The following is a 21,534-nucleotide window of genomic DNA, read 5'->3' as shown; positions in this document are numbered from 1 at the left end:
GACCCCGGCTCCAGCCAGCTCCGCTCACAACACGCCCACCATATGCATGTCCAGCCTGTCTTTGAACACACTTGAGCTAAGGAATGCAAATCCCTTTCTTTTTGGTAATTTGGAGATTTAAAGTCCACCCTTCAACAAAATTAGCAGCTTAGGAAGGGGCAAAGGGTTTTTAGGGAGGCAGGGGGAACAGATATGGGACACTGCTCTTGACCTGGGAAGGAGGCGATGGGGGAAATGAGCCACTCAGGTAGAGGTTCTTTGCCATTCCTGCCATCTCATCTGAACATAACTTACAGTACACCTATGGATTTTTCTCTTAGCAGGTTTACCAGGATGCCAAACCATTTAATCCCCACTTCACATCACATCTGAACGAGGAAAGTAAGGCTACCCAGCTTGGAACAAGCCAAGGTAATAAATCATGGCTGGAAGTTGGTTTAATATTCTGGCTTGTGCCAAAGCTGTTAATCATGGATGTACTAATGTGATTATGTAGGAGCTTCCCAGTTTGTTTGTTTGTTTATCCTGCAAAGTGCAGGCATCAGAGACATGCTCATGGCCTCTTGCTCCAAGAAATGGCCATCTGAACCTCACCGCTATCTCCCTTACCTATGTTCACGCAAAACAGAAGAGATAATTACCATATGAATTATCACTGGGCCTGCCAGGAAGCTTAGTTTTATTAATCCCTACTTGGGGGAGAAACTGCTTTATTTATATTTTTTATTTATTTATTAAAACCTTTCTATGCCGCCCCATTCGCTGAAGCCTTGGGGCGGCTCACAACTTAATATAATACAAAAATAACAATATAAAACTAACAATATAAAATAAATAACAATATAAAAGATATCCATACCCAAATTTTAAAAGGACTGCCCTGAGAGAGAACGAACCAGTGCAAGGGGGAACCTCTTTCCATCTGAAGGCTGAATGCCAGTTCAGAAAACTCAGGACAGAGAGTGCCCTGTTACAGTGATGTGAGAGGCAGAAGGCAAAAGCGACAGGGACTCAAAAATCAGAAATACCCACACGGCCAGCCTATTTTAGCATTTGTTGACCCTTTTTTAAAGAACATCTGGCAATTCTTACTGCTAGGAACTGATGCTTAGATGGGAAAATGGGGAGAAAAGTTGCAAAGGGTGGGAAGTTGCAGGGGGCAATGGCCCCCCAAAACCACATGGGGGGTGAGGCAAAGCAGTGGGACCTGGGCAATTGAGCTCTGATCTAACTTCTGCCCACCCTGCTCGTCCATCCTTCTCTGCCCCGCAAAGGCAAATCGGTCGTGCATCTGACCTGCAGCTCCTTCACGGGGGGAATTTGAATTCCTGGCTTCCCTCCGCAAACTGAACATCCACGCCTCCTTCAGAGCTCTTGTTTAAGAGCACGTCTGTGCTACGTTTTTCTCCCAATCTGTGCATATTTCCGTGTACAAATTGGCTTGCAGGACAAAGAGGTGGGAGTGAAGGGGAGGAAAGATAAATTACTACAAGTAATTATACCTTACGAGAACTTCTGCTACGTTTTTGTACGTGGCAAGGGCATTAATGAGATGGAGAATTCCTTCTTGCGAGATCCTGTTCTGGCTGATTCTACACAAAAGGAGACAGCAAACGTTGCAAACTTTTGCACTGCGGTGGACAATTGTGTGTACCATTTGTGTGATTCGTTTCCTGTTCTTGCACCATCTCCTTCCTTAGGGCTCAGACGCATCACCACGAATTGTACCAGGCTGAAATTATTGTTCAGGAATCTGCTTTCAACTTCTATGTACATTACACCGTTTTTCACAAGTTATGCTTTCCCAAGTTTAAATGCCACCACATGGTTGAGAAAGCTAGCAAGGTCTGTGCTTATGTTTTTTCTTTTTACATGAAAATTCACGTGTATTTTCGCACATTTATTATCAAGTATATACATTGATTCCATGCCTTTGTGAAATGCATGCATTCTCCTTCCATTGATCAAAGTGCCTTTGCGCAGTTTCCTAAATTGTCTTTCAGTGTGTTTTCCAAATGCATTTCCCATGTTGTTTTGAGACTCCCATCACAACTATGGGAATGTACAGATATCAACCACCAGTTGCATTTGGATCCATGCTCAGCTGCAGGATAAACTGAATCAATTCTGATCAAGAACAAACGGATACCAATTCCTAATCCATCTCTGAGATTAATCAGAGGTCGTGCTCTATTTAGCAGGGACATGATCCCGGAGCGCACGGGAAAAATCACAAGCGGACAAAGCTGGCCAAGCCTGGACAAGCGATGGGGGCGCTCCAGCCTGCAGGCCAAAGGTGGCCCACCAGACCGGCTCTTGCCACCTGCGGAGCCCCTCGTGAACCCCCATCTCCCAAAACCCCGTTTTCTTCAAGATGCACTGCTCCTCCACCCTCTGCCCTACATGGCAAGGCTGTCCAGCTTACAACTGAAATGGTTTTTGAACATTATTTCATGGTTAAAGTTGGTTGCTGTTGGATGACTTGAGAACTTTGCCCATGGCTTCTGGGGAGAAGGTGGCCAAGGAAAGGCATTGTCCCCTTCCTGAAAGCACGTGCCTGCGGAGGGGGTGCAGCGCCATCACCCCAAGGGGGCTGGGGAAGTGTGGACCCCAAATCCCATAGCTGCCCCGTTGTCCTTGCACCCGAGTCTGCAGCCCACTTACTTCAGGAGGCAGGAAACCCGGGACTGGGGCAAATGTTCTAGGAGGCACTGGAGTCCTTCGTTGCCAAGACGGTTCCCCGAGAGGCTGAAAAAGAAAGAAATCCCACCGGACTGGCTGGCATCACACGCCAACACACGTCCCTGCAGTGAGCGAGAGTCCCCGGCCCAACGGCAGGAAGACAGTCCACACCCTGTGACGGATCTGGTCCCTTCCGAACGCATTCACCCGCAGCCCCCGCCGTGCCTGACATGGCGCACTCATTCAAAGGTCACAGACGCTCTAGCCCATGGGCCCCCAGACTACGGCCCACGGGCAGGATCCGGCCCACCATGCCCATCGATCTGGCCCACCTCTGAGGTTTTAGGCTCTCTCAGAGAAAACGATCTGCGTGAGCAAGTTGCCGCCACGCACGCCCCCCTACCTCACTGCACCGCGTGCCCCCCCACACCAGCCCGTGCCCACCACCAGCTCCTTTCCACTGGCCCCCGCTGAAAAAGTTTGACGACCCCTGCCCTAGTCCAAGCCACCTGGAGGGCACCCGACTAGGGAAAGCTGCAGCATCAGTTCCTCATTTGTGGACATGATGAATTTACTTCATCAATCGCCTGTTTATTATTTTGTTATTCTCATTACCATGCTTGGGGTTCTTTTCTTTAACTTAAGAAAGCCAACAACCTGCAAAGTTCTGCATTATTCACAAAAGGAAGGAAGGAAGGAAGGAAGGAAGGAAGGAAGGAAGGAAGGAAGGAAGGAAGCTGCAACAGTGCAACTTGAACAGCCACCATCCCTCCTCGAGCCCAATTTTCATTTCCGAGACAACAACGGCAACATTTCCCCACTTACTCCAGCTCGGCAAGGCGATCGCATTTCTCAAGGATGGCACAGAGATCTTGAATGGCATCCTGCCCAATGCCACAATCTATTAGCCTGTTGAACACAGAGAAGAAGAACGTTGGAAGCTGCAGGCCTTCCCCTTTTTCAAAGAAAGAAAATTGCGCGCCGGCGACGCGTCCCCTGCTTGCGCCATAGCCTCCCCCTCCCAGCCCCGCTTACCCAACAGTGTGAACACGTCCCATTTTCTTCTACCAGTCCTTTCACAGAAAAAGTGCTTCGCTTAGGGTTGGACCCCAGGGCCGAAGGGGAGAGTTCCAGCGGCTCCCATGGGCTCCAGATTACAATCCGGGAGCAGAGCGGCAAACTGGGCCGGCACCACCAAGTCTCAGTCGGCCAGACCGGAATCTGCTTGCAACTGCTTCTTTTCTTTCCTTGCACTTCATACTCAGAAGGCAGCCAGACGGTTGCAGATGCTTACCTTATTTGATTTTTTTTACCTGATGCATTACCCTTTTCTGCAGCAAAACCGTACATATTCCCAAGCAAAGGTGTAAAGCCGCAAGGCAACGAAAGCAAATGTCATCACTTGCCTGCAGTCAAGAAATTGCTATGGTTTAAGTGACTCTGGCAGAAAGAACCGGGCCTGCTCAAAATATTCTCTCTCTCTCTCTCTCTGCCAAAGGTTTTGCTTGAATCTGTTGCAAGGGAAAGCGGGAAATGACCTGCTCACGACCAACAGCTGGATCTACAATGTGTTAGTTGCGAGCAAAAGATCAAATACTTTGCAGGCATTGAATAAAGCCCAGTTGTTGGTCTCTTCTGCCCTTGCCTTGTTTAAACACACTGGCCATTTGCGGCATGTTTGCGAGAAGCAAACGGTAATGGCAGGGAAATTGTTTCGTTTCCACATACCTGCAGTATCTTGCTTGGCTCCCTTGATTTTCCACAAAATGCAAAACAGCATTTTCACTGGATCTAGAATCACACACAGAAAGACCTCCTTTTAACGCGTTGAAGTTTGGATGTGTCGGCTGGTGTGGACGATGATCACAAACCTGCTCTGTGTCTGCTTCTATCCTGTTTTCTTTTTATTGAGGGAATGGGCTCTTCCTTGGGGAGGGGATGCACAGGCTAGCCAGAGGGTTCAAAATGGGCATATCCAAACGGGCATCCCATGGAAAGCAAAGCTGACTCAGCAGGATATGACAGGACTTTCCAAAGACCTAAATGGCTGTCTTAGCAGAGAAAGGATGCAGGATTTTCTTTACCATCCAAGATGACAAGGCACCAAACAACAGGCCTCAGAGTCTCTCTACCAATGGCAAGAATGAATCGCCAGGCCCCGCGGGAAAGAGTGAGTCTCCTGGAACCCCAGCCTTTTTTTACCACCCAAGCCCCCTGCAGCTACTAACCACAGCGTGCTCCCGGGTGGTGGTCTCCACCGCCAACTGCTAGCTCTTAGAACATGCACAGAGTGTTTTATAGGTTCTGAGTCACATGGGCCCAGCAGCTGGGCAGTTGATGGTGAAACAAGGGGAAGAAGAAGCCAGAAGAAGGTGCGAGGTCTGTGAGGGGCTCCGTGCAATGGCAGTTGATTGCAGGAGATTAACATAACCATCACGGGATTATCGTGGGTCTTGGCATGCAAATGAGGGTGACTGCAATGCTGTTAACCCGGCAGCCTCACCAGCCCTTGCTGATCAGCAGAACAAGAGCCCTGGCAGCTTCTTGGGGAAGCCCTCAGGTGCCACTTCTTAAAGCAACGGCAAATGCCAAACCGTGATGTGCCTTGGAATTCTGGGGGGCTTCCTGAGAAAGGGCCACAGGCATTTTATAACACAAAGACATGTAAGCATCCCTTTTCTGCCTGGATTTCTCTGAATTTTCCCAACACAGGCTTAAGCTACCAAAAGGTTCAGTTGAACATAGGAAAAGCTTCCGATTGGTCAGAGCAGATCCAAAATGGAGCCAGCTGGCCAAGGAAGGCTCCCTGTTGTTGGACATACTGGGGCTGTCAGGGATACTCTGCTATGGATTTCTGCACGGAACAGAGAGTTAAATTAAAGGCCTTCAAATTGCATTATGACCCTGCTTTGGCTGAAGCGGGCTCAGCATCAGAGTAAATTTTCCCAAAGGCAAGGCGGCGGCGCAGGCAAACGGTCAGGCAAGACCGCTCCAGTCCAGCAGGGGACCAGGCTAATGGGTCAAAGCCCCTTCAGCAGATGAGCCAAGGGGCGTTGCAGGTGAGGCAGGAAGGAGGTTCCACGCTGAGCAGAGGCCTGGGAGTTGCAATACCAGGCACCGGAGCGAAAAGCACAGCACTGTCTTCAGCGCTGCACGGGGAGAACCTGACGGCTGATATTGCCGGAGCCCGCTAAGCCCCGCCCAGGGCCCGGCTGCAGTAGCTCTCTGGCGAGAGAAGCCGTTTCCTCCCGAAGACCCCTGATGTGACTGAGTGCTCCTTCTCGAGGGAAGCCCGCTGGCCTGCCCCCTTGAGGCAGCGACACTCCCGAGGGGCAGGCAGAGGCCCCTGGTTCCTCCCAGCCTTCCAGCACTGGCTGATCGGGATGCACTTGATTTCTGCCAGCTCTAGCCCCTTGGACAAGGAGGGGGCAAGACAATTATTTTCTAGAGAAGAATACCTGCATTTCAGAACATGCAGACTATCCAGTTAGTATTTTCATTTCCTAAGGGCAGGGATATTGAGGGAACTCCATGGAGTTTCAGTGGATACCTTAGATAATGGAGGGAGGAGGGAGGAAACACAGAAACATAGAAACTGAGCAAGTCAGAAGGGGCGTCCTGGGCCATCTAGTCTGACTCCCGGCTCCAGCCGGCTCCACTCACAACATGCCCACCACGTGCATGTCCAGCCTGTCCTTGGAATTCCCTCATGGATGGGGCCTCAACGACCTCTCGTGGAAGCCCATTCCACACCCTCGGGGTCCTGACTGTCAGGAAGTGCTTCCTGGCATCCAAATGGATCCTTGGTTCCCTGAGCTTTGCTCCGTTGGAGCGCATCCTGCTCTCCTCTGCAGGGAAAAAACGGACGGACAGATGGACAGGTTTTGCACAGCTTTGTTTGCAGATTTACCAGAATGAGTTGCTGCAGAAGCCACGAACAGAAACAGCAGGGAAGCTAAATGTCAGGAGAAACATTCTAACAGTAAGATCAAATGCCTTCAGGAGCAGAGGCTGAGCTTTCCTTTGCTCCAGGAGTTTAAGCAGGGGCTAGATGGCCATTTTTCAGGATATGGTACGCAAGATTCCTCCACTGAGCCAGAGAGCAAGTGGCCCCCATGAGCACGTTGATCTTGCTGATGGCCAGGCCTCAAAAGGAAAGGCACTGTTCTTCCACCTCTCGATAAGAGAGGAGGACGAAAAGGAAGGTGAGGTCACAGGCGGGCTCTTCACGCACCTGGCTCCACTCCGGTCTGCCCAAGCCTCACTTCTCTCGGGGCCTTCGACCTCTTACCTGACTTCTACTTCACAGATTCTCTTGCACAGGTTGAGTGAGTTGGCCAGCAAGCAAATGCTGCCCGGTGAAAATTTATTCTCACTGATGCTGCAGGAAAGAAGCAGGGATGTCAGCACGTGACTTTGAAAATCAGGCGAGCTTGGCACTGAACCAGGACTGGCAAGGCAGCCGCTGCAGCCATGAATCGATAGCAAACATGCTGGCTAAGTAACAAGGCCAGCACGGGTCTGGCACTCTGGGGATAATAGTCTTTGTGAATGTGTCAGGACACATCTGGATGCATCCCGACATAACCCGGAAGATGGCTCAGTGGCAGGTTGAGCTAAGCAGTGGCAATTTTAACTCTTGGGCTGAATTCCATTTCAAGGAAGCTCGGGGCGGGGGGGGGGGGGGGGGGGGGGGGGGGGGGGGGGATCCAGTGGTGGGAGGGGCTGAAGGCAAAAGGCAAAGGGCCAAAATACAGAAACCACCAATACATTTTAGTTCCAGGATCTTATTGCTGGTAACTTAGCAGAGGCGATTCACGTTTTTAGAATGAGAGGAAAACTGTAGAAGTCGAGAAACCACAACACACGAGCGGCACAGAGAAAGTGTTGGGGTCATCTGAAGAGTTGGATTAGGAACCATGGAAGCCAGACTGGGATTCGGGATGGCTGGATTTCGTCCCCAGGCTGGAGGTCCTCCACCCCTGCCACACAAGAAGGGTCTCCAGTTGGCGGTAAAAAACGTAGTGGCACCTGGCAAACCCTACTTCCCCCCGAAAAGCTGGAACCAGAGAGAGTGGATGAGGATGCTTCCTCTGCTGTTACAGGAGAGGTTTTTGTCCGGTGAAACGGTGAAGCAGCAGTGCGTGGACAGGCAGTTGGCCCATTTGCCCCATGCTGGTAGGTCACCAGGCTGTGGGCGGCAGTGGTCCCTTCCCTCCCAGCTGCCCCGACTCACCAAAGGCTCTTCAGGCTCTGGAGGGAGGGCAGGGAGTTCATCAGATGCGCCACAGCTTGGTCATTCAGTGAGTTCCCAGACAAGCTGCACCAGAGGCAGGGCAGAAAACGCAACACATTGAAAGAAACAGGTTTGGCCATCGGTGCCTCGGGAAGCCTGGAAGATGGCTTGACACAGCTGCCCCAGATGACTAGATCCTGCACGACGACAACCCAGGGTTGCTGTCAGTTTGCTCATTCACCCAACCGTGGCTTGTCAGGGAAAGCATGAGGCCAAGTACCATGTTCAGATGGGATGCTACACAGCCTGGGCACACAATGTCTGCGGATTCTTTAGCCACTCCTGCTGGCAGGGGGTCAAGCCAAATGAAGAAACATACCAGCTTGTTCCAGACAATCCATAGATTTTTTTAAAAAAAGCAATCCTGGGTTGTCATCACGTAATTAATCTCAGTTTGTTTTACAGCAGCATTTGACCAGTTTGCACCACCATGTATCCAAAGCCCCGGCCACATGCTTTGTGAGCCGTGCGAGTCCCTCAGGCTTTGCTGCGCTCACGGGTGCATTCGTGTTCCAAAACCGCCCCGTCTGTTTTGTGCCCCACGAATCTCCTTTCTTTCCACAAGCTTCTCGTTGATTCTGCAGGAAGGGGTTTGCGTGCATTTGCACAAATTTGGAATCGTGCAAATTCGCACCGACAAATATTCATGTATCCCCCCCAAAGTAGGCAAATGTCCAGGAAAATGCCTATTTCTCACATTTTAGCCTATGAGGGAAGTGCACATTCCTGATTAGTATTTTTTTATTTTATTTCTGCAACTAAATTTGTAAAAAATTCTGTCCACAAGCCTGTGTGTGTGAGAGAGAAAGGCAATCGACTGTGGAATCCATGGGACCTAGCAACAACATTGCATTTCTATCCTGCCTTTTTTCCTCCTGTGAGGAACCCAAACAGCTCCATTTTACCCTCACAGCAACAGCCCTGTGAGGTAGGTTGGGTTGAGAGTCTGGGACTTGCCAAAGGTCACCCAGAGAACATCATGGCTGAGCGGGGCTGTGGCCCACATCTCCTTTGAGGCCACTGTGGATTGTCCACTAAAATTCCACCAGGACCTGCAGAGGTGTCACTGCTCACCTGGCGATGTGTTGGTGAAAGGCGGCATGGTCCACCAGGCAGGTGCATGCTGGGCCAGGGTCAGGATCAAGGCCTCAGGTACTTGCAAGGAGAAACGGCCGTGGGGTCATGCTTCCGGCTCTGCTATGCCCCGAGGGCCACTGACCCTCGCTCATCCCTGACTTTGCCTTCACCTCTGATCCTACCACCTCCATCACTCCTGGTTCTGGTACTCCAGCCACAGATACCCGCCACCTACACCCCAAGACACACACAGAGAAGGAATCCTTACCTGATCTCTGCCAGGCCAGGATATCTGGTCAGCATCCCAAAGAGACGACTCGCAGCCTCCGGACTCACCAGGCAATCTCTAAGGCTGAAACACAACGCCTGTTCAACACTCCACAGTTTTAACTCAACATGAATTTCGCTTCAGTGCTACTGATGGGCGTAGATGAGAAGGAGATAAATAAGCCACAGGTAGGCCAGATGTGGCTCACCTGCCTGCCTGTCTTCAACACCTGTGCCTCAGAGTGAGGGGAGGGTGCAAAACACTCTTGCTGTGATTAGCTTGCGAAGGCCGCTCCCGACACCTGGTACCCCACCTTTCCTTCCAAGAAGATCGAGACAAGAGCCTTCTAATTTCCGTCTAGTACTAAAACTGTCCTGCAAGACTTTGCAATAGAAAGTGGAGCATCACAGACGCCATTAAGAAAAGACACTGACTACTTCCGAATCACCAGCAGTAGCAGTTCCCCTATACTCCTCTCTAGTCAGACCTCACCTGGAATCCTGTGTCCAGTTCTGGGCACCAAGATTTAAGAAAGATGCAGGCAAATTAGAAAGGACCCAGCGGAGGGCAACAGAGATGACCCAGGTTTGGAAACACTGCCCTGTGAGGAGAGGCTGAGAGAACCGAGCATGTTCAGCTTTGAGAAGGGAAGGCTGAGGGGGGACATGAAGTCCCTCTAGAAGTCCCTCAAGGGCTGCCACAAAGAGGGAGGTCAGGATCTCATCTCGCTGATGCCAGAGTGCAGGACATGGAAGAATCAAGTCAAGCTGCAACTACCCAGATTCAGGCTGGACATCAGGAAAAGCTTCCTCTCTGTCAGAGCAATACAACAGTGGGACCGGCTGCCCAGAGAGGTGGGGGACTCTCCCACACTGGAGACATTCAAAAAGAAACTGGGCAGCCCTCTGACTGGGATGGTGCATTGTGGTGTCCTGCACCAGCAGGAGGTTGGACCTGGTGGCCTTCATGGCCCCTTCCAACTTGACTACTCTATGATTCTATGAAAGAAAGAAGAGCAGCTATTAGGGAAGTGTGGCTTGATGCTAAGAAACTGGTTCCAAGCTTAGTTCCCTTCCCAGCTCCAGCAGTGAGGCAGTGCAGAAATGAAAATGACGACAATAGCATCCGTAACAACCACCCACCGTCAGCGTGGTTTCTGCTGGCTTTGGGCCTGAAGGTGGGAGCACTGCATGCTACTCAACAGGTCCACTCTCTTGATCGGCACTGAACTGTGGGGCTGATGATGTGCTGCCTATTCAACTGTGTCTCCCCCAGAGCCAGAGGTAGCCTGGCTTTCATCTTCCTGGCTTACTGCTGACCTCGTCATTTCAGCTAGGAATTCTGACTCCCCCTCTTTTCCCAGTGATTCAGGTTTGGAGGCATCAACCTCAAAATCTCATATTTTGGGAGAATGTGGCCCAGTCCCTGTAGCTTTACCATCACTGAGTGTGTTTTTGAAGCCAAACGGAGGGAGGGATCCCTTCCTGCTCTCACTCACAGGAGGCCACCGGCCAGTAGAAGTCCAAACAGCCCGGACTGATTAGCGAAATGTTCCTCTCCTTTGGAGGAAGGTTGAATTGAGCCTTTGAGTTTTAAGTGGGCTGTTGGTGGGAGGCATTTCATCTCAGCCCCAGGCAGGGCCAGACTGATTCAGGGCATTCTGAACAATTTCAGAAGCTTCTGCAACATTGTTAGGGATGTGAATCTACCCTGAGGGTGGGGGTCCATCAAATTCCCTGGGCTCATTGCCCCGGGTGCTGGTCCTGACCCCGAGTCTGCGCTCCTAGAGAGCATGTCCAGAGTTCCAGAAGCCGGCCCCACGTGCCATGCAAGCAGCGTCCCTCCTCCAGGCCACGCACAAGCACACTGCTACACACACCACACAAGAGCCTTGCTGTTATGCAGCCTTCCTTCCACACGAATTTGTGGACTTCTTCTCCACTCAGCTTGCTTCCTAGGAAGCACAAGGCAAGAGGAAGTCCGTGAATGCAAGTGGGATGGATTCCACGTTTTGTCCCCACCCTAAATATTACCATGATTCAAAATGACCAAACAGCTCCAGTTTAATCTGGAACTTGCTACAAACTCTGAATCAGAGAGTAAAAAGGGCAACCTTACCAGAAGCGGCGGCCACAGAGAGCCTGACTCGGCACCTCCCCTTGAAGCTCGGCGGCGAGGCCGTATCTTCAGAGATAAAGACAACCCACAGATTAGTCACCGTTTTTGAGGGCGCCTCACAAACCTTTCTACCCCAAGATCACAAAACTGAACGTAACCTGGTCTTCTTTCTGAAGACATTACAAAACCCCGTCTTCGTTTCTGAATTTCCAAATTTTGCTTGCTACAGCTTTCTGTCTATTTGCGCTTCCCATCTCCTCTATATTAGCAAGGCACCTTTGTTGATAAAATTGTGCAAAAATGGTACATTTGTAAGCTGCCCAGCGAAACTTCAGGTTGTGGGGCAGCATAGAAGTGGAATTAGATGAATGAAGGACAGACAGACGGACGGACGGACAGATGGAAGTTCGCTACCTATCCAGAAGACAACTGTTTCCAAGCAGACCTGGGCTGGCTCATCACCCCCGGTAGCAAGTATTTCTGCTAAGCCAAAGCTCGTTGAGGTCTGTGCAAAGAGCGAACTGCACGTGCTGAGGAGCGAGGGAAGGCTTGGGGCATAACCACTCTATACACACACATGGCAAGGGCAGGTCTTCCTCACAGTCTTCCCCAGCCTGGGGCCCTCCAGGTCTTATCAGACGATGACTCCTGTAAGTTGCAGGGAGTGGAAGAAGGCTGCTTGAAGCCCTCTTGCTTTAAGGTGCTGCCAAACGCCTGGATATTTTTGCTGCAAGAGGCTAGCACAGCTGCCCTGGGGGAAGCCGACTCCAAGGCAGGGAATACCTTTAGGACGCTGCCTTTCTCCAGGCAGCTTGTGCCCCTTGCCTCATCCAGGGACGCCTCCTTCCTATCACCTGCACCCCATCCTTTGCAGTATTGATGCTGGGATGCAGCCCAGATGGCCTTGCAAGCAAAGCGGAGAAGATGCATTGACAAGAATGACTCTTACCGGATTCTTTCCCCAAAGGTTATGTGAACTTTCTGGGCTCCTCCCAAACTGGAATGAGAAAGAGGATGTGAGCAGAGGCAGCAGTTCCGGTATTATCTGAATTCTTTTAAATTTAATTCACTAGAAACAATAAGGAGAAAAAGCAGATATAGGAGAGGAAGGTGCCAAGTGGCAATCCAATATAGCACATGACACGAACATCATTTGCTATATTTTATGACACCTCCTCCTTCATGGATCACTGCCTCGTCGTGGCGAAGGGGCTTGCGTAGCTCAATGAAGCTCTGAGCTCTGCCGTGCAGGGCCACCCAAGACGGACAGGCCATAGCAGAGAGCCCACTGACAAAACGTGATCCCCTGGAGAAGGAAATGGCAGCCCACTCCAGCATCTTTGCCATGAAAACCCCATGGACAGTACCAAAAGGCAAAAAAGATAAGATGCCGGAAGAGGAGCCCCTCAGGTCGGAAGGTGTCCAATATGCTACTGGGGAAGAGCGGAGGGCTAGTACTAGTAGCGCCAGACAGAACGAAGCGACTGGGTCAAAGCCGAAAGGACACTCAGTTGCAGATGTATCTGGTGGTGAAAGGAGAGTCCAGTGCTGCAAAGATCTATACTCCATAGGAACCTGGAATGTAAGATCCATGACTCAAGGCAAGCTGGATGTGGTCAAACAAGAGATGACAAGACTGAACATCGACATCTTAGGAATCAGTGAACTAAAATGGACAGGAATGGGTGAATTCAATTCAGATGACCATCAGGTATACTACTGCGGGCAAGAATCCCTCAGAAGAAATGGAGTAGCCATAATAGTCAATAAAAGAGTAGGAAAAGCAGTACTGGGATACAATCTCCAAAATGACAGAATGATCTCAGTTCGAATCCAAGGAAAACCATTCAACATCACAATAGTCCAAGTCTATGCCCCAACCACTGGTGCTGAAGAGGCTGAAGTTGACCAATTCTATGAAGGCCTACAACACCTTCTAGAATTAACTCCAAAATATGATGTCCTTATAATCATGGGGGTTTGGAATGCTAAAGTAGGAAGCCAAAAGATAACTGGAATAACGGGCAAGTTTGGCCTTGGAGTACAAAATGAAGCAGGGCACAGGCTGATAGAAATTGTCAAGAGAATATGATGGTCATAGCAAACACTCTTTGCCAACAGCCCAAAAGACGACTCTACACATGGACATCACCAGACGGTCAACACAGAAATCAGTTTGACTATGTGCTCTGCAGCCAGAGATGGGGAAGCTCCATACAGTCAGTAAAAACTAGACCAGGAGCTGACTGTGGCTCAGATCATGAGCTTCTCGTTGCAAAATTTAGGCTTAAGTTGAAGAAAGTAGGGAAAAGCACTAGGCCACTCAGGTATGACCGAAATCATATCCCTGATGAATATACAGTAGAGGTGACAAATAGATTTAAGGAATTAGATCTGATAGACAGAGTGCCTAAAGAACTATGGACAGAGGTTCGCAACATTGTACAAGAGGTGGCAACTAAAACCATCGCAAAGAAAAAGAAATGCAAGAAAGCAAAATGGCTGTTTGAGGAAGTTTTACAAATAGCTGAGGAAAGAAGGGAAGCAAAAGACAAGGGAGAAAGAGAAAGATACACCCAATTGAATGCAGAATTCCAGAGAATAGCTAGAAGAAATAAGAAAGCCTTCTTAAATGAACAGTGCAAAGAAATGGAAAAAAAACAATAGAACAGGGAGAACCAGAGATCTCTTCAAGAAAATTGGAGATATGAAGGGAACATTTCATGCAAAGATGGGTATGATAAAGGACCAAAATGGCAGGGACCTAACAGAGGCAGGAGAGATTAAGAAGAGATGGCAAGATTACACAGAGGAACTATACAAGACAGAGCTTAATGTCCCTGATAACCACGATGGGGTGGTCACTGACTTCGAACCAGACATCCTGGAATGTGAAGTCAAATGGGCCTTAGGAAGTCTGAGCAACAACAAAGCTAGTGGAGGTGACAGTATTCCAGCTGAGCTATTCAAAATCCTAAAAGACGATGCAGTACAAGTGCTACACTCAATATGCCAGCAAATTTGGAAAACTCAACAGTGGCCACAGGACTGGAAAAGGTCAGTTTACTTTCCGATCCCAAAGAAGGGCAATGCCAAAGAATGTCCAAACTACCGCACCATTGCACTCATTTCACATGGCTAGCAAAGTTATGCTCAAAATCCTACAAGCTAGGTTCCAGCAGTATGTGCACCGAGAACTACCAGAAGTACAGGCAGGATTTCGAAGAGGGAGAGGAACTAGAGATCAAATTGCCAACATACGCTGGATCATGGAGAAAGCTAGGGAGTTCCAGAAATACATCTACTTCTGCTTCATTGACTACGCTAAAGCCTTTGATTGTGTGGATCACAACAAATTGTGGCAAGTTCTTAAAGAGATGGGAGTACCAACCCATCTTATTTGTCTCTTGAGAAACCTATATGCAGGTCAAGAAGCAACACTGAGAACTGGACACAGAACCACTGATTGCTTCGAAATTGAGAAAGGAGTTTGGCAAGGCTGTATACTGTCGCCCTGCCTATTTAACTTATATGCAGAGCACATCATGAGAAAGGCGGGCCTAGATGAATCACCAGTTGGAATTAAGATTGCTGGGAGAAATATCAACAACCTCAGATATGTAGATGATACCACTCTCATGGCAGAAAGTGAAGAGGAACTAAAGAGCCTCTTGATGCGGGTGAAGGAGGAGAGTGCAAAAGTTGGCTTGAAACTCAACATTAAGAAAACTAAGATCATGGCATCCGGTCCTCTCACTTCCTGGCAAATAGATGGGGAAGAAATGGAGGTAGTGACAGATTTTATTTTCCTGGGCTCCCAGATCACCGCAGACGGGGACTGCAGCCAAGAAATTGAAAGACACTTGCTCCTGGGGAGGAAAGCTATGGCAAATCTAGACAGCATACTAAAAAGCAGAGGCATCACCCTGCCGACAAAAGTGCGTATAGTCAAGGCTATGGTTTTCCCAGTTGCAATGTATGGCTGTGAAAGCTGGACCATAAGGAAGGCTGAGCGCTGAAGAACTGAGGCCTTTGAATTGTGGTGCTGGAGGAGACTCCTGCGAGTCCCTTGGACTGCAAGGCGATCGAACTGGTCAGTCCTAGTGGAGATCAACCCTGACTGCTCTTTAGAAGGCCAGGGACTGAAGATGAAGCTCAAATACTTTGGCCACCTAATGAGAAGGAAGGACTCCCTGGAGAAGAGCCTAATGCTGGGAACAATAGATGGCAAAAGGAGAAGGGGACGGCAGAGAATGAGGTGGCTGGATGGGGTCACTGGGGTGGTGGGTGTGAGCTTAGGTGGACTCCGGGGGATGGTGGAGGACAGGAAGGCCTGGAGGAATGTTGTCCATGGGGTCATGATGGGTCGGACACTACTTCGCGACTAACAACAACAACAACATGACACCTCATTCATAAAAAAGCAAAAAACTCACTGGCTATAATCCCAACAAAGCAATCCAGTTTTCAGTCCTACAAAATTTATCCAATATATTGGTTTAAGTTGTTGCTCTATTGCTCTTTTGTCTTAATTACTAACATTTATAAAAATATATTTTCTTTAGCAATTAATTAAATTGCTCATAATACGCTTTCCACCTTAAATTCTTTGCCGACCCTTCCGTTAACGTAGCTCGTTAGCATCACCATTGTTGCATAGTCAGCTCACTTGCCTTTCCCCTCCTGGACAGTCTTCAGCTTTCCACTTTGAAGCAATTATCGTTCTGGCTGCTCTTACCATGTGTTCAAATATGCTGGTATCCTTGTAGGCCGGCCGCCCTGCACGCCTTCCTGTAGGCTGCATGCACCAGCACAATGCAGCTGATTTAGGAGCATACCTGAATTGCACGGATTCTGCGTGCTCCAAGGCAAAGAAGAACTGCACCAGGGCAAGGACACCGTCCAAGGTGATGCGGTTTCCATCTAGCCTTGAAGGAGAGAAGCAGCAAAGCCTTATTTCTCACTAGCGTCATTTGTGGCTCCACAAAAACAAAACTTTGTGCTTGGTGGCTGCCTTGGAGTTGTTTAGAGAGCCAGGTGTTCTCTGTTACAGCTGGCCCTTGAAGAAGAGGTGGGGCACAGACGTCTTCCCTAAGGCAAGTTGTACTGGACTGCTATTTAAATCGATTTCTGAACTTGCATCTAGCCAGATAAATGGCCACGTACCAGTTGCATGCACACCGATATCCTCTTGTCTTTGTGCAATTCTCTCTCTCTCTCTCTCTCTCTCTCACACACACACACACACACACAGAGCTATTCGAGAGTTTTTCCAGCTGTTCCAGATGTGAATACAGCCAAATGAAAAACCACCAGCTTTTCTTATGGTCTTGTTCCTTTCTTTTCCCATTTACACTGGTGTCACAATTCCGCAGAGGGAACTGGGAAATGACAGAAAGCCAGTCTGAACTGGCTTAAGGAAACACATTCCCAGCTGCTTGCTTGGCAGGATTGGGCTCGGGGACTGACAAAGAGGCCCAGTCATGTTAAAAACTGACATGGGAAAAAATTCTGCTGTGCTCTGCCATGAAAATCCTGCATTTGCTCCGAGAAGTCTCGTATTCACTGAGGCCGTCAATCCATGGCTGCCTGAATTCCTGATAAATACTAACTTCTAGGAGAGATGCAGATGTTATTCAATTCTGTGCTTTGTGGATCGCCAGGCATCTTTTGTGCAGTCCTCGAGATATTTCAGGAACCCCCCCCCCTTTTTACCAGAATTTTGCTCTATTTGTGCTAATTTGCATTAAGAGCCAACAAGCACTCGTTGCGAATCTGCATGAGTTAATGTGCAAATTCTTCCACCTCCAATGGAAAAAAATGGAATGCACATACCCTGGGTATAGCTGATCCCTGTGGAACTGACAGGCTGGAGGGACCAAAATACGTTGGAATTTGTTGCATTTTTCTCCAACAACTGAATGATTGCACACCCAAAGAACCTCTCCTTCAAACCAGTTGTCAAGAGGAAGGGTTACAAGCCCAGATGCCTCCCGTACACCCTCCTTTTCTGCCTGGAAGAAATTGCAATGCCAGCACCATCCAAAGTCATGCCATTCAGAAGGAAGCCAGTGGCATCACCACCCATGAGCATCACTGCCTGAAAATGTCATTAAATAGCCAGAGAAGCAAGACAGCCATCACTTACGTCAGAGATCGCAACTCTCCAAGAAAGGGGAGGAGTCCTGCCACCATCAAAGCCTCCACATCACTCAGATTATTATTTGACAAGCTACGCATGAAGTAAAAATGGGAAGAAATTATTTTTTGAAACACAGGCACGCACTGTGTAGCTGCACTTCATTTTACAGCTCCTTTTCTTGAACAAATTAAGTGATGCTGCCTCTTCTTATTCCTTGCAGAGCACATAGTGGAAGATTTTATTTTATTGTTTTATTATTTGATTTCTATCCTGCCCTATTAGCCGCATGGCTCCCTGGGTGGGTTAAAACAACAGATGCCAAGAGACACTGATGAACGTCAACAGGGGAATTATCAAGGTATGTCCAAAAACTGGGGAGTGACGTCCAAATGTTCAGACGTGACTGAACGTATCTGGGACTATTTGCTTTTACAAATGAATATTCATGTGCATCAAAAGCTTGGGCATTTGGTGTAGTTTGATACCCAGCTCTACCTCTCATTCTCAACCGATCCAGGTGAGGCAGTGACTGTACTGAACCGGTGCCTGGCCGAGGTAATGGGCTGGATGAAGGCCAATAAACTGAAGCTCAATCCAGACAAGACGGAGGTCCTGTTGGTTGGTGGATCGGGCTTCGGGGAAGGGGACTGTGATCTTGTCCTGAATGGGGTTGCACTCCCTCTTAAGGACAAGGTCCGCAGCTTGGGAGTGCTCCTCGATCCAGAGCTTTCACTGGAAGCTCGGGTGACAGCGGTGGCGAGGAGCGCTTTCTTTCAGCTTTGGCTGATTCACCAGCTGCGTCCCTACCTGGAGAACGACGGCCTGGCAACCATGACTCACGCATTGGTAACTTCCCGACCAGACTTCTGTAATCTGCTCTGCGTGGGGCTGCCCTTGAAGATGGTCTGGATACTTCAATTGGTGCAACACAGAGCAGCCAGGTTGCTGACGGGGACTGGGCATTATTCTCACGTAACCCCAGTCCTCTACCAGCTTCACTGGCTCCCCATCGAAGTCCGGGCTCAATTCAAGGTGCTGGTTATCACCTATAAAGCCCTTATTGGCTTGGGTCCTGGTTACCTAAAGGAGCGCTTACGTCCATACGTGTCCTCCCGCCCCTTGAGATCGGCAGCAGAGGCCCTCCTCCAGGAGCCCTTCGTGAAGGACATTAGGTGGGTGAGTACCCAGAGGAGGGCCTTCTCTGTGGTGGCGCCCAACTTATGGAACGCGCTCCCCAGAGAGGTCTGCCTGGCGCCGTTGTTATTTGCTTTTCAGCACCAGGCCAAGACCTTTTTATTTAAACATCATTTTAATTGTTGATTTTATTTATTGATTTTAACAACTTTGGCCAGGATGTCTCCGACTGTATTTTATTGTATTAATGACATTTATTTATTTGTAAGCTGCCCCAAGGCTTAGGCGAATGGGGCAGCATATAAGTCTGCTAAATAAATAAATAATAAATAAATGTGGAACGTCAAGAAAAACTGCCACGACAAAACTTACTCCAACTCAGTTATTCCACCGCAGCCTCTCAGGGCAAAGCACAAGCTCTTCAGAAGCTCACCATGAAAATGATTATCTGCAAGGCTAGAAAAGAAGGCAGATCACACCTGTGCTTGCAATATACCCGCTCAATATTTCCCAGGAGTTCCTTTTCCCAGTGCCAGGGAGAAAGAACGGAGAAAGGTAGTAGGGCCCTGATTGTCTGATTTCGGTGAATTCGCTGGATTTTGGCACAAAGGTGGCCACCCCGTATCTCACATCCAGCTTCTGAAATCAAATGCTCTTTCTCCTGACTATGCATCCTTCTGACAAATAAGGAGGGACTTTAAAAGAAAAGCATTGCTTTTCATGAATAAGGAGGGACTTAGTGTCTTTTAATGAGGCACACAGGGAGGGGCTTTAGAAAGTATGTAAACGAGCACATGCAAATTTGCACTCTTTTATCCAATGGGGATGTGGGATGGGTCCCTTAGCTACCTGTGGCCCTGTCCCTGGTCGTGAATAGGCAGCACCCCTTGGGAGTCCGCATGGTGGGCCAGAGAGGAGGCCTCCAGGACCTTCTGCCAATGCCCCGCTGATGCACAACGCTTGGCCTTGTGCCCAGTTTAGATGTGATGCACCGCTTCTCTCAAGCGCCTCTAGGAGGAATCACCCCTCCGCCCACGTCAACGTACCATATTGTCCTTGAAGCGGCCGCCACTTGGTTTCTGTCTCTCTTCAAGTGATCCTCACGAGCAGAGTCCCTCCTGAAGCAAGGACAAATGCCAAGGTATCACACGGGGGCAGGAGAGACCATTCTGGCCCTTGCTGAGGCCTCCGGGTGGCTCACAGCGGAGAAGCATGAGCGTGGAAGAGGGATCGACACATCCCCAAGGTGCCCCTACGAGCTAACGAGGTTGCGATCTCTCTGAAGGCCATACGTGAGTGGGCCTGGAGAACCCTCCCCAGCAGGGGTCTTCAGATGTGTTGGACTGCAGCTCCCACGAGGGATCGCCAAGCCTTACCAGCTTGGGAACGCAAAGCAAGGGGAGCTTCTCCCAGCCTCAATCTACTCAAACCGGATGACCGGCACCTGGGTGATGCCAACAGTGAGGGGGGCTTGGAGGGCAGCGACAGGGTCTTCTCAGCGGTGGCCTCCAAACATGGAATGTTTTCATTTCCCTCCTCTTATCGCCATTGCAACAACTTGCTCCCTTGACAGGCAGTGGCCTTCACTGCTCCTTCTTCTCGCCACCGCTGTGGACAGGATGCGAACAAGGGGCAGGTGAGCCAGCAGGTTGGAACAGTGAAGAGAAAGAGGAACCTTCTCAGAGGAGCCCTACTAGGGTGCAGCCTTTGGCGGTGGCTCAGTAACGCTTGCCGATGCCCCGAAACGGCCATACCTGGGATGAGGAGCATCGAAGACATCCCCGCCAACAAGCGTCAAGGTTGCAGTTTGATGATGAACACTAAAGAAAGGCAGAGGGGAGAGAGAGAGATGATTATGGTCCATGTTGGCTTGATTGCAACATTGATCAAAAACTCTCAGGACTGCATGTCCAAAGAGAAGCTGGAGAGCAGCAGGTGAAGGAAGAGGTGTGTTGGGCAGCCTGGTGGGACGGCCAGGTGTAGTGGGCAGCTGTATTTCTTGCCTGTGGACCACTTTCCCATGTGTCCATCTGAGTTTATGAGTTTCATTTGAAGATCATTTTGTGTTGAAATTACATGTTGCAATTAATTAATCTACAATACGTCTACGGTGCGCTACCTTTCCTTCATTCCCTTTGGGCGGGGGCGGGGGGTGTGTGTGTGCTGTATATTTTGGACAGCAAGGTACAAAACCAGAATGTGTGGTCTTGTGTTTTAGGTGGTCCCAGAGGATCAAGCTTGTATTTGCAAGATTAGGTGGGATGACACGAGATCCCAAGGAACTGGTTTAATGTGGAAAGCCTTACACAGCTTGGGAAAGCAACACAAGAAGGAGAGGTTCTCCCAGCCAGCCACAATCTACCCAGCCCCTACAACCAACATCCGGGTGGTGCCTCGGGGAGCTCGGAGGGCAGCACCGGTGGGCAGGGTCTTCTCGGTGGTGGCCTCCAAATACGAAATGCTCCCCTCCTCATTATTATTGCAACAACCGCACCCTCATCCTTTCGCACCGGATTAAGCCAGCCCTCTGCACCAGGGCATCTAAAGACACGCAAGTGCTCTCTAAGGATTTAATGGGGTAGTCGCATCTGGTATTTTTTTTAAACAGGCCTGTTTTATATTAAGTACCATTTACCTAAGAAATGTTGTATCATAGGCATTTTAATATTTCTACGGTAGCATGGTCCTATTTAGGAAATGCTGCAGGCTGTGTGCAAAATCGGACTCAAGCAAATATTCAAGGCAGAGAGTGTACAATCAGAGAATATTCAGCGAGCGCAGGGCTTCTGTGGGGGTGCTCAGTACCCCCGCCCTGAA

The 21,534-nt window shown here is 49.4% G+C and overlaps 1 protein-coding gene across 4 annotated transcripts in view; it reads right to left on the bottom strand.

The window, feature by feature from the left end:
• Positions 1-21,534, bottom strand: part of NLRC5 (NLR family CARD domain containing 5) — a 77,172-nt gene that overhangs the window by 25,338 nt on the left and 30,300 nt on the right. For all 4 annotated transcript variants that reach the window (XM_044433992.1, XM_044433994.1, XM_044433995.1 and 1 more), the window contains exons 16-29: positions 20,472-20,537; positions 19,764-19,835; positions 19,090-19,173; positions 17,590-17,673; positions 16,280-16,369; positions 12,391-12,438; positions 11,442-11,507; positions 9,324-9,407; positions 7,919-8,002; positions 6,974-7,063; positions 4,411-4,473; positions 3,508-3,591; positions 2,665-2,748; positions 1,503-1,592 (exon numbers count right to left, since the gene is read on the bottom strand). In XM_044433992.1, the coding sequence (XP_044289927.1) occupies positions 1,503-1,592; positions 2,665-2,748; positions 3,508-3,591; positions 4,411-4,473; positions 6,974-7,063; positions 7,919-8,002; positions 9,324-9,407; positions 11,442-11,507; positions 12,391-12,438; positions 16,280-16,369; positions 17,590-17,673; positions 19,090-19,173; positions 19,764-19,835; positions 20,472-20,537 (1,089 nt within the window). The remainder of the gene's footprint in view (positions 1-1,502; positions 1,593-2,664; positions 2,749-3,507; positions 3,592-4,410; positions 4,474-6,973; positions 7,064-7,918; positions 8,003-9,323; positions 9,408-11,441; positions 11,508-12,390; positions 12,439-16,279; positions 16,370-17,589; positions 17,674-19,089; positions 19,174-19,763; positions 19,836-20,471; positions 20,538-21,534) is intronic.

Source organism: Varanus komodoensis, unplaced genomic scaffold (genome assembly GCF_004798865.1).
Source record: "Varanus komodoensis strain SLA01 unplaced genomic scaffold, ASM479886v1 scaffold27, whole genome shotgun sequence".
Classification (NCBI taxonomy): domain Eukaryota; kingdom Metazoa; phylum Chordata; class Lepidosauria; order Squamata; family Varanidae; genus Varanus; species Varanus komodoensis.
Note: the sequence above shows the minus strand (reverse complement) of the source record. Positions and strands in the feature narration are given on the sequence as shown.